The 13679-nt window shown below is 41.0% G+C and overlaps 1 protein-coding gene across 6 annotated transcripts in view; it reads left to right on the plus strand.

Moving 5' to 3' along the window:
- The window catches only part of igsf9bb (immunoglobulin superfamily, member 9Bb), a 635068-nt gene that overhangs the window by 534741 nt on the left and 86648 nt on the right, over window positions 1-13679 (plus strand). For all 6 annotated transcript variants that reach the window (XR_007250530.2, XR_007250531.2, XM_048562092.2 and 3 more), the window contains exon 11: window positions 1177-1327. Coding sequence is in view for 4 of the 6 variants with exons in the window: in XM_048562092.2 (XP_048418049.1) it covers window positions 1177-1327 (151 nt within the window). In the remaining 2 variants the exon portion in view is untranslated. The remainder of the gene's footprint in view (window positions 1-1176; window positions 1328-13679) is intronic.

The following is a 13679-nucleotide window of genomic DNA, read 5'->3' on the forward strand; positions in this document are numbered from 1 at the left end:
CACAACCTCTCTTTTCTCCGGCACTTCTTCATCCAATCTCAAAGCTGTCCTGGTCCACCGATCCATTTGGTCAATTGGACTGGATAGCACTTTAAGTAAAATACTTTCTTCTTTCTTCCAGTGGTCAAGAAATCCCTTCCACTTAATTTTCTCCTCTTACCCACCTCTTATCAATTGCAACGTTTTTGACTTCATCTCTGTAACCCAAATGACAGATGATGAGAAAAAGCCTTGGTTTAATCCCCTTGCGCTCCTACTTTGACGAGTTGTGAGTGTGGTGCAACGCTGAGCTCTTCTTCTGTTGCCTTCACCTGTGTGCCTACTTTTCTGAAAGTAATCTTTTGCTCACAAAGCAGACCTTTCATCCTATTTTCGAGCGTTTTGATAAACCTGGATGGCTCCCCTGATATCTTACCTTTTCTAGATCGCGCCATTGGGAACTGCCATTGATGTCCACTTTTTTCTATTCCACTTCCTCACTCCAACTAAGGTTACCAGCTACATGGGACATTCTTTATTACATTCAGGTCCTTTCCTTCACTTCTTGCATTTTTGGGCACCAGCTGCTCACAATGGTTCTGTCATTGTTACTTGAAATCTATTCTTCTCCTGCCACCATCCCTGTGTGTCTTGTACCTCACCAATTTTGAAACTTATTTCTCCTGCCTTACACACTGTCTAAGAGCTCTAATTTCCCTATGACAAAGAAATGTTACTAACCTAAAATATTAACTTTGTTTTTGTCTCCTCAGATGCTATCAGAGACACTCAGTATTTCAAGCACCTTCTGTTCTTTACTTAAGGCCAGTTTTCCTTTCTCTCCCCTCAGGCGGACAGAAATGTTGTGACAGTCTTTGAAGAAGAGTCAGGATTTCACCTAGTTTCATGACGAACATTTATCCCTCCATCTATACTAAAAAATAGATTATCTGGTTAATTGTTTCATTACTGTTTGTGGAATCTCACCATGCATAAATTGGCTGCTGTTCTCGTGTGCTCCTCAATATTTAATTGCAAGGAGAGCACTTCTGGATTTCTTTTTTTTCTAATATGTGTGCGCAGTTACAAAACATAAACCAAGGGGAAAATCTTTTTTAGCCTACATTTGGTTCTGAGAAAGTATGAATTTATCATCCTGAGCTGATGCCTGTTTTTTGGTTTGTTGATCCTTTAAAGGTAGGGAAGCCCAGTAAAAGCAAGCACAACATCCTTCCAAGCGGCAGCTTGCAATTCAGAGCTCTCAGCAAAGAAGACCATGGACAATGGGAATGTGTCGCTACTAATGTTGTCACAAGCATCACTGCCAGCACACATCTGACTGTCATCGGTAAGTACAGCAGGTTAAAACCTGACTGCAGTCTGCATGATCATTTCAAGTATGTCAAGAATAGAGTTATTGTACTTGACTTCCTATGTTAGAAATTTCTGGCTATATGAATAACTGTGTATATAATTAGCCATTGCAAAAACACTAATTAAATGCTGGTTCCAGAGCCAATTTGTGATAGACCCTGTTAGTAAACTGGATTGTACTAATAATGTTTTAGATGTAACTTTCCTGAAACTGCTTATTACACCCGCATTCTAGGAAACCAAGCTGGTTCAGTGACAATGTAAAATTCATTGTTTTATTTTATAAATTTGGGGACCTCTGACACAAAGTGCAACTGCTATTTTGATTTTCCTTCAAGCATTTCATTGTTGCTAGACTTTTTCCTTCTACCTGGGTGTTGTGCCTTTCCATGCCACTCAGTTGCCTCAGTTTTTGAAGGCTTGCAATTTATTAACAATTTGCATTCCTATAATACCTTTAATATAAAACTGTGTCAAAGCACATCACAGGAGTTCATTCAGGCACCACACTAAGGCTGGAAATATTAGGATAAGTGACCGACATCTTGGTCTAAGAAGTTCTGAAGATCATCTTCAAGCCAGTGCATTGAGTCTTGGCATCGGGAGGTCATGTTGCAGCTATACAGGACATGGTTAGGCCACTATTGGAATACTGCATGCAGTTCTGGTCTCCCAGCTGTAGGAAGGATGTTTTGAAACTTGAAAGGGTTCAGAAAAGATTTACAAGGATATTGCCAGGGTTGGAGGTTTTGAGCGATAGGGAGAGACTGACTAGACTGGGGCCATTTTCTCTGGAGTGTCGGAGGCAGAGGGATGATCTTTAAGAGGCTTATAAAACCATGAGGGGCATGGATAGAGTAAATAGACAAGGTTTTTTTTTCCCTGGTGTGGGGGAATCCAAAACTAGAGGACATGAGTTTAATGTGAGAGGGGAAAGATTTAAAAGAAACCTAAGGGGCAACTTTTTTGTGCGGAGAGTGGTGCATGTGTGGAATGGGCTGCCAGAGGAAGTGGTGGAGGCTGGTACAGTTACATCATTTAAAAGGCATCTGGATGGGTTTATGAATAGGAAGGTTTTGGAAGGATATGCGCCAAATGCTGACAAATGGGACTCGATTTATTTAGGATATCTGATTGGCATGGACGAGTCGGACCGAAGAGTCTTTTTCCGTGCTGTACATTTCTGTGTATGTCATTCTCTAATGATGAGTATGTGAGGAGAAGAGGATTGAAGAGGGAATTTCAGAACTGTCCACAGCAAATCAGTGCTAATTTTTTTAACGCTGCACATTAACTATCTTTGCCATATCTCAGTGAAAAATGTGTCAATTTGGTGCACTTTTGAACAATTTTGTGCCATTGATACACCTGCCTAACTAGACTCTCCAGCTTAATTACTTTAGAAAGAAAGATCCCAAATCCTTTTCCACCCCACAGCCACACCTACCCAGCTCTTCCAACTTACCGCTCCCACTGCAGTATTCAAATGGTTCATAATCAATTGGACTATGTTTGTCTCTGTTACTATATGGCAAGCACATTCCACGTAAGTGTGATCTTCACCTTGTGAAAATCAATCATAAATTTTCAGTCTCAAAGTTAGAAAGATATTCTACTGCAAGCATTCGATTTCTGATTTAACACAGTTTTTTCAAAGAATGACTGATTTGAGCAAAAATATTTTTGATAATCATGCTCAATAACAGTGCCTCACTGTAATTTCTTTTAAAATCAAGAAAATGCTGTGAATTAGAATTTTACATGATGAGTGTTAATTAGGTAAATGGTGTTCAATTTGTAAGCGAGCTTTAATCAATCTTTTATTGTGATTCAATTATTGCAACGTATAATTTTGTAACCATTTATAAATCAGTGGATTTTTTTTAAATGCCTTGTTCCGCACATTATTATTTCATTTCCTTTTTCTTAAAATTTATTTCCTATTTTTATAATTTTTCAATTATTTTGTATTAATTAATCTCTATTTGTCTTCACATTTAACGGAAATTAAATTCCCAATGTAGGCGGGGATGGACACACAACTAGTGCTGAATCCCTGACGTACAGATAGTCGCTGCATTTTCCCAAACGCAGACATTAAAAATAGATAGGTACTTTAGTGAAGTGTCAAAGGGGCATTCTGAAGTTTAAATATGTCAGAGTCAGCATAAGAGAAGTCATACAAAATCAGAATTAGAAACTTAGTTCTCAATTTAAATACCCTGATTAGGCAAACATTTGTCTGATTGTCAAATATCAAAATATTACTGTGTTTAAATCGATCTTGCGAAGGAATGCAGAGGTAAGCACTGGAAACCATAAATTGAGATCTGATCGATGTTTTGTTGAGACACATGCCACAAAATGAAAAATGTTTGGCATTTCCAAGATTAAATGGTGTGCTGGTGATTTTTGCTGGTGATGTAAAGGAGTTTTGTTACAGATGCATTTAATCGTCCTACAACTTGGAAGGTACCATAGCCACATCAACCCAGTTAAATACCACTCTCCTTTCCACATTAGCCCCACTGCCAGTCTCATTGATCACACACCACTTCTAACCACTGGCCACAATGACTTCTCTCTCCTGTCTCTAGCATCTCCATGTCTTTTGAGATAAAATGCCCAGCTTCCCCAGAGCCCACCTTCTTGACCTCTGAACGAAACAGTGTCAAGGCCTCAGAAGAAGCATTGGCAAGGCTTCCTCCTGCACTCCCACCAGCACTGATACTGACACCTCAGTGGGCATGCCAGGCTTGGAAAGTATGGGAGCAGAAGTTGGTGAGCACATCACTCTAACAACTTCACTGCTGGTGAGGAAGATATGCTGCTGTCCGCTGGCACTCAGATGCTGTTGGAGACAGGCATCTGCTCAACCCCAGGCAGGAGAGTACCCAGTGATGTCATCAATTAGGGACATCATTGACATGTACGGGAAGGAACAAGAGCAGCAGACAGGCATGTGAGACACAGTAAGCCTCACTGCCCAGAAGCTTCATCAATCAAACAAGTCATGCTATTGTCTAGCTGCCTCCAAGAGCAGGTTGGTAGTTGTATGGGAGGGCCAGATCCGGCATCCTCAAGCTCTGCTAGAGAGGTGCACTCCATTGCCCAACCCACTGGTCCTCTGGATAGAAGGCACGGCGAAAGGAGGACAGAGACATTCAAGCCAACAAGGGTCAACTTGCCTCTGGCAAGCCCATCCAGACACAAGTACCCTTGAGGTTGTCCAACCAAACCTCCAGGGCCAACAGGCTCCATTGGAAAGCAAATTCCTACTATCCCACCATGAAACATAGTGGAAAGGAGAGAAAGACAAACCTATTGAGGACATTTTGGTGGCACGGATGACAATGGCTTGTAATAGTAATTTTGTATAAATTTGTGCTTTAACTATACACCTGGTTGGTAGTCTCTCTGTATCAGCCCAAAAGACATTTGGCATCACTTCATAGTCACAGATAAGGTTCCATGGATGGAGGTCTGAGCTGAGAGCTGACTGCATCATCTGGGACCAAAATGAACATGTATATGGTATTGTGTCATACAAACAACTTTGGTCCTCCTTATGCATCGTTTTTATCGCGTCACAGCCTCTGTGCCACTCGGTAGGATGGCTGGGCCATGTATGTAGCACGTGGCTCTGTGTACAATGTTCTTTCCCATTAAAATCCCTCTCATCGGTTGCCACAGCCCCCTGATTAACAGGTTGAGTCACATATCCTGCCCACTTCAAATGTGTGCGCAGCCATTTATTTCCCATTGCACACTTCCAAATTCCAGCATGATGGAAGGTGACAGGGAGCACTCCTCACTCACTCTCTGCTTAAGAGCCTGAATTTTCACAATCTTTTTGCAGCAGCCAATCCTTGAAACCCCACGAGCATCACACTATCACCCCTCCCCCCACCCCCACAAGGAATGGCTGCTATGCCACATGGCTGCCCATGACCCACTCCACAAGCAGCTTGGCTCTCTGACTGAGCTAATGGACAGCACCAACTAAGGTAGTGATGTTGTGAGCTTCCGAGTAGGCAGTGAGTGAGCTGGTCTAATCTGTGAGCTGGGTTTCTGCCTGTACATGCAAAGTATCTCTGCTGCAAACTTCCAATGCTAGTTGCCAGTGTCCTTTGCAGTTGCAAGCCTCTGCTTCCAGAGAGTACTGCCAGTGTATCAGAAAGATACCACGATGGCTGTGAGGAATTGACAGATGTCAGATGCCAATATCTGTGAGTGAGAGATGCATGCAGTTGGTGCCTGTGGATCATGCCCTGGGTTTCAGTTTCATAGGAGCTTGTTCAAAGCAAACACCGAGCTGAATCCGTCAGGTACCCGTTCTGGTTTCCTTGAGTTTTCTCAACATCTAGCATGTTTGGAGAGCCTGGTAAGGTGGGAAGCTCCATATTAATGTGACTGTCAACAAGGTGTTCAGGTAAGCTATAAAACATAGAACAAAGAACAATACAGCACAGAACAGGCTCTTCGGCCCTCAATGTTGCACGGACCTGTGAACTAATCTAAGCCCATACCCCTACACTATCCCATCATTGCCCATATGATTATCCAAGGACTGTTTAAATGCCCCTAATGTGGCTACATTGGCAGGCAGGGCATTCCACGCCCTTACCACTCTCTGAGTAAAGAACCTGCCTCTGACATCTGTCTTAAATCTATCACCCCTCAATTTGCAGTTATCCCCCCTCATACAAGCCGACGTCGTCATCCTAGGAAAAAGACTCTCACTGTCCACCCTATCTAATCCTCTGATCATCTTGTATGTCTCTATTAAATCCCCTCTTAGCCTTCTTCTCTCCAATGAGAACAGACCGAAGTCCCTCAGCCTTTCTTCATAAGGCCTGCGCTCCAGACCAAGCAACATCCTGGTGAATCTCCTCTGCACCTTTTCCAATGCTTCCACATCCTTCCTGTAATGGGGCGACCAGAACTGCACGCAGTATTCCAAGTGAGGCCGCACTAGCACTTTGTACAGTTGCAGCATGACATCACTGCTCCGGAACTCAATCCCTCTAGCAATAAAACCTAACACACCGTAAGCCTTTTTAACAGCACTATCAACCTGGGTGGCAACCTTTAGGGATCTATGTACATGGACACCAAGATCCCTCCGCACGTCCACACTACCAAGAATCTTTCCATTAAACCCAGTATTCTGCCTTCCTATTATTCTTGCCAAAGTGAATCACCTCACATTTATCTGCATTGAACTCCATTTGCTAACTTTCAGCCCAATTCTGCAGTTTATCCAAGTCTCCCCGCAACTTGCAACATTCTTCCACACTGTTCACCACTCCACCGACTTTAGTGTCATCTGCAAGCTTACTAACCCATCCACCTATGCCTGCATCCAAGTCATTTATACAAATGACAAACAGCAGTGGTCCCAGAACAGATCCTTGAGGCACACCACTAGTAACCGGACTCCAGGCTGAATATTTTCCATCAACCACCACTCGTTGCCTTCTTACAGAAAGCCAGTTTCTAATCCAAACTGCTAAATCTCCCTCAATCCCATGCCTCTGCATTTTCTCCAATAGCCTACCATGTGGAACCTTATCAAAGGATTTACTGAAGTCCATGTACACCACGTCAACTACACTAACCTCATCCACACGCTTGGTCACCTTCTCAAAAGATCAAGGAGGTTTGTGAGACGCAACCTGCCCTTGATGAATCCATGCTGTCTATCTCCAATCAAATTGTTGCTTACTAGATGATTATAAATCCTATCTCTTGTAATCCTTTCCAAAACTTTTCCTGCAACAGACTATAATTCCCCTTAATTGACGTCTTGCTAGTACCTAGCGAGAATCCCTCCACATTACTTGTGAAAACCATAAAAAATGGAGTCAGTGCACTGGACATTGGAATAAACCTTGGATGTCCCATTCAATTCTATTGCACATCTCACGATAGCCATTGTTGCTCAAACTCCTATAAGATTCCACCCTATATTGAAAGAATAAATAGCCATTTTCCACTTCTTTAAATCAATGTGAAATTTACATGGACAGACTGCTTCATCAAAGCTGTAGACTTGAAATGATCTTTCAGTCTATTTAGTAATCGCTAAATAACATAGGCTATTTTCATTAAGTAATTTAATATTATACTGTACCTAACTAACAAATCAAGTGTTTACAGTCTCAATTGTGCAACTATGGAGAATGCGGTTTTACACAATACAAAGGCACTAATTAATAGATTAAAATTGACAAATTGTTAGCTAGTAACATGCAGAAAGAATGAAGATCTTTGGCCTATTTAATGGTAGCTATTCACCCCAAGAGCTTAATGAGGTTCAAGCGAGTTGACTTGTTAATCTACTTGCTTTCAAATACCATCACAACAACAGACATTTTTCTCTAATACCTCATTAACAACGCCATGTGTGTGCCAGACTAACTCTGTGACAGAGCAAGTATCTACTGTGTTTTTAATAGATGTGCTAGGCCCTCTTGTGGCACAGTGATAGTATCCCTACTCCTAGACCGAGAGACCTGGATCCAGATCTAACCTGCTCCAGAGCTGTGTAATAACATCACTCAACAGGTTAATTTGAGGAAAATAGGTTCAATTAAGAAAAGAAAAAAAAAGGCATAGACTTGCTTTACCAAGCAACACTGCCTTAGGAAATGTGTACAATTGAATGTCTTTCTTCATGATTGAGGAAAAGCAGCTTGCAGAGCAAAACAACATCAGCAGTAAAGGCAAATAGTGGCCTATGCAATTGCTTGAGTGAGGTTGCTATTTTCTTCCCGAGTTCATGATCAGACAAATAGCTAACCTCACGGAATCACATTGGGACGCTTGCCTTTATTCATCAAGGCATCAAATACAAGTGCAGCGAGGTTATTTTGGAGCTTTATAAAATGTTAGTTAGGTCATAGCTGGAGTACTGTGTGCATTTCTGGTTGCCACGCTACAGGAGGGATGTAGTGCATCTGAGAGTGTGCAGAAGAGATTCACCAGGATGTTGCCTGGGCTAGAGCTATTCAACTGTGAGGAGAGGCTAGATAGGCTGAGGTTATTGCCATGAGGTCAGAGAAAACTGAGTGGAGACTTGACTGAGTATACAAAAGTCTGAGGAGCATAGATAGGAAGAAGCTTTACTCCTTTGTGGAGGAGACTATATTCATGGACAAAAATATAAAGGGCAGGAGGTTTTAACAAAGAATGTTATCGTTCAGGTGGTGGTGAGTATCTAATGTTCGTTGCTTGAAAAGTTGTCAGAGACAAGAATCATAGTAACATTTAAGAAGTAATTAGATGGTCACATGAAGCACCATAGCATACAGGCTTAGGGGCAAAGCGCTGGGAAATGGGAATCAAGGAGATAGAGCCATGGAGATGTACAGAACAGAAACAGTTCCTTCGGTCTAACTCGTCCATGTTGACCAGATATCCTAAATAAATCTAGTCCCATTTGCCAGCATTTGGCCCATTTCCCCTCTAAACCCTTCCTATTCATATACCCATCCAGATGCCTCCACTATTTTCTCTAGCAGTTGATTCCATACACACACCACCCTCTGTGTGAAAAGGTTGCCCCTTAGGTCCCTTTTAAATCTTTCCCTCTCACCTTGAAATAGGTGTTTGACAACAGGTACGTTCACATGGGCCATATTGCCTCTTTTCATACTTTAAAACTCTCTGACTGTATAACTGTGAAAGGGTGTGCAGTGTAACTGTCATGTTCACACTAGCACTTCAGCTCTGAATGTTTGAAAAGTCAGCTTATGATGCTGGTGTCTCACTGCTACTTATTCAATGTAAAGAAGGTACCAGGTTCCACACTAGAAGAATTCTTTAATGTCCCATCTCTTTCTAGGTTAAAAAAAATTGATTATGAAGACTTTGAAGTTATTAGCATTGACGTTATGTTTGGGCCTAATTAGAAACTTATTAAAGACCAAAAGATAGCCCCTCAGAAATTTGAACCAGGAGCATTTTCTTGTCTGTCTTTAGTGCGGCACTTGGCTCAGAAATAAACACTGCTGCCTCACAGCGCCTTCAATTCCACCCTTGGGCAACTGTGTGGAGTTTGCACATTCTCCTCATGTCTGCATGGGTTTCCTTCGGATTCTCCGGTTTCCTCCCACAGTCCAAAGATGCGCAGGCTAGGTGTATTGGCCAAACTAAATTGCCCATTGTGTTCAGGGTTGTGAAGATTAGATGAGTTATAAGGGATAGGTCTGGGTGGGATGCTCTGAGGGTAGGTGTGGACTTGTTGGGCCGAAGGGCCAGTTTCCGCACTGTAGGGATTCTATGAAGTTTCAACCTAGACTGCTCCCCAAGCTCCCCCACTCAGCCACCTGACCTGCTGTCTTAATGGGACAGCACATACCCCGAACTACATACATAACAGAGATCAGTGCTGAGTCGGATGCCTGTGCTTGACACTGATGTAAATATTGTTTTTGTTACTTACCCTGAACTGACCAGTCAGTCCAGTTACCTTTGAGGGTCTTATAAATAATAAAGATAAAATCATCAAACATTAACTAGCTCTCATTTCTGAAAGCTAAACTGACCCAAATACAGCTAAATGTGAGAATTCAAATAAACTTCAGTAAGTCAAGAGTAACAAGTGGAAATAGACCATCCCTGTCATTTGTCTGTGGTGTGCAGTTATGGTGCTCTGATTAGATATCACACCACAGGAGATCACCACAATTTGCTTCGATTTTAATCTCTGATTTTTGTTTTTTTCAGTGCTTTTTAACATTATTAAAGTTACCTCCGAACAAGTGAAACTTCCTTTTCAAAGCTCTTGAATGACCATCCCAGCTTTAATGTGAATTCTACCCTAAATAAATGTACACAATCCAGAAAGATATCTACCATTAGTTTGTGACTGTCTGTACATTTATGCTGTTCATGTTAGGAAAAAATTTATTGAAGTGCATGCTGTTGAAGTGTATGTCGCTGCTTGAGGAGGAGGTTGAGTTGTGAGTATAGGAAGGTCAGGTGACATAGCTTACCTTCCAGTTTTCTGGAGCATGTTCAAAGTTTTAAGCCCGTAAAAGCATATAGAATGGGTTTTGCAGATCTATCGGGAACAGTGTCAACCTGACATGTACGAAAGAGAGTTATCCCCACAGAGTTGAACATAATTTAGAATGTCCAGATGTTACCTGTGAGAGCCCATGCAAGGTAATTCCAGGAGCTCGTTTGCATTGGAATTTCTTACAGCGGGTGAACAATACTTTCATTTCCTTCGAAGGCCTTGGGCAGCTGACAGCCAATGCCCCATCAAACAGGAATTTAAGAGCTGCAGGGATAGTATTCAAAATGAGCTGACTCCCAGAGTAAATATCTTGGTGCACCCCCAGGGCACGAACAGCAGTGGAGTGAGAAGGCTGTTGGGCTGAATGGTCTTCTTCTGTGTTGTATTATTCCATGAAATGGAGTCACATGACTGCTTTGCCAGTGAAAAAGCAGAACTTGAACATAAAATTATACACAAAAGAAAATCAGACTTTAATTCCACTGGGACATTTGATGAAAGAAATCTGCCAGACATTGAAATATATTTTTGATTGTGCAAGTTGTGAGTGTCAAGGTAAACTGTTAGAAGATTATTACTGAAGTGATTTAATTCTTCTATACAGCGCTTTTACTGCAATGGTTAATTTGAACACATTAATTTCTTATCTACATTCATTTAACGTGCTGATTATAATGCTTGGAAAATAGCACAAGCATAGTAAGTATTGCACTAAAAATAGATGCTAAAAAAATTACATCCCAGTATGTCTTGTATTTTGCAGTCCTGCAGGCCTGCAGTAATAAAACCCAACTATGAATACTTCAGTTGAACCATCAACAATTTCTTGTTGTTTTTGTGTTTATGCAAACCTACTTTTCATCCACTGTCAAAAAATGTAAGTGTCAGTCATGGCTGAGTTGGTAATACCCTAGTATGTAACTCAGAGGTCATGGATTCAGCTGCGAGTCCAGAGATACAGTTGATAATTCCAGGCTCTGACTGCAGTGCAGTAGTGCAACAATTTTGGAACTTCGCTGCCCTTCAGATGTTAAACCGTGACCCCATCTGCTCTTTCAAATGGATATAAAACACCTTGAATACTATTTCAAAAATGATCAGGGCAGTTATCCTATTGGCTGTAGTGGCTGCACTTCAAAATGTCTTAATTAACTGAAAGCACTTTGGGTGTGATTAGCAGTATATAAATCCAAGTCTTTCGTTTCTTTAGTAAGTATTTATGACCCCTAAAAATCAGTACTTTACAGGTTATTTTTAAAGTTGTACTGCTCAAAAGTCTTCCCCCCCCAAAGCTTTCATTGTTCAAACCCAATAATGGAGATATTGTTTGGTTTCTGTGTAGTTCAGTCAGAAGCCTCTGTTGTCTTTTATAACTTTGCTACATGCACCACAGAGGAAATCACCCCTATCACATCAATAGTATTGACTGATGGCACCATTACATCAACATGTTTACAAAGGGAAAATTTAATTTTGCAGGAAGGTAAGTCCTGATTCAATACAGAAACAGCCTTCAATATCTTTGAATTAGAAGCCCTGATGTATGTCAGCCAGTGTAGATTAAGTGTCCTTCACACTGTCCTTGATCTGCTGGCAAACAGAGAGTCTGAGTGAGTCACCTGAGCATAAATCCCCATTGGTTTCTTCAACTCTGCTGAAGAGATATTTGTGTTTACATTTGTTTTCTTTCAAATTTCTATCCTTTCTGCTGTAAGTCAGATTCTAATTATTGTAGTCCTGTTAGCACAGGATTACTCTCTGTTCCCTTCTAAGTGTATCGTGCTAGCTGGAGAAGTGGCTAGTTAACTTTTGACAACAGTCCATCCCACCACAGAAAGTTTCAGTTTCAGACCAATGTGGGTTTTAGGAAAAGAGTGACTTCCATTGCAAATGCTTTCAGTTTAATTTCACACTTGACTGAATGTTGCATCCACACTTCCTCTCATTTGTCAAGGTTATATTCTCTCCACATTTCTTCAGTTGGCTACTGGAATTTAGATGAGGGGTTCTGTCTATCATGAATGACATTTTCTTTTTGTTATTCTGTTCCCATGGAGGTAAAAATGCACAGTGATTTAGCATTGTGAAATATTAGGACTTTTTTTTGCACATCGACGGGTGCAATTAATTAACTTACATGCTAAACTATAATCTTATTATCGCCTTGAGGTTACAGTCAGCAGGGTATTGTATTTAAAGAGGCCACACCACCAATTATGACAAAATTTGCCTGGCTAAGACTGTGTACTGAAGACCAGGGGCAGACACAAAATGTTTTTGACGAGAAAACTATGTTTACAGACATATTCAAAGCTCAGTCACCATGGCCAGTTTTTCTGTACTTCTGTTTGGTTTTGACATTGAAAATTCTCAGAAAATCATTGGGCTGTCAGACATGAAGGAAGTTGTTTGAAGTCATTACCTGTTTATTATAGACTTCTTTATTGAGGATCCTTACAGGTATATTGTTATTTTCGCAGAAATATTTTGTGGCTTTTTTCAAGTTCTGTTATAAATGGCAGGAACAATTGGTTTGACAGCTTTCAGGGCTGATGATTGTCTCTATCTGCTTGATTATCTAGTGTTCCCCACCTGTGGTCACGTTTTTATGCAGTTTAGCTCTGCAACTTCAGCACCTTTGACAGTAGAGTACATCCAAAAAATATGACAATACACCATCTCTGTTTTTTATGTTATATGCAATGTTGCAGAAAGCTTTTCTCTCACCATAATCAAGGCAAATCAGTTGATAGTAACTCACTCAATATCCTTCCATCCAACCACTTCCCGTTTAGCATTGGTTTATGTTTCATGTAGCACAGTAAAATACTCCCCCATATCTCCCAATTATGTGACAAATTGCACACCGTCATGTAATAGCCCAAGCTCCAGGGTTGTATTCTGTTTTTACTGTAAGTCCCAACTCGTAACTTCTTTCCTGTACAAGCTCAGCTGCCTGTGCAAATTTACTCAAGATTTGAAGATTTGATAGACTGCCATTTCCATCTGTGGCTTTAATTTCATAAGTTTATTCTGCCTATATGGGCAATAATTGCTGGCCCAGACATCCTATGAATTATTTTTAAAAAAATTCACCCCCTCACATAATGGAAAACAAATCAGTCAGATTCATGCTGGATTTATATAGCAGACCTAGGTCTTCTGAGACATCCTTAAGACCCCAATGAATAATGCTGGATAATAAATCACTTTAACCTTAATGGCAAGATTGCGTGAAGAAAGAGCTCGTTTCAGTATTGCCTCAAATATGAAAATAAAATCATTGTAAGATTCACTA

The sequence above is a fragment of the Stegostoma tigrinum genome, chromosome 32, assembly GCF_030684315.1.
Source record: "Stegostoma tigrinum isolate sSteTig4 chromosome 32, sSteTig4.hap1, whole genome shotgun sequence".
Classification (NCBI taxonomy): Eukaryota; Metazoa; Chordata; class Chondrichthyes; order Orectolobiformes; family Stegostomatidae; genus Stegostoma; species Stegostoma tigrinum.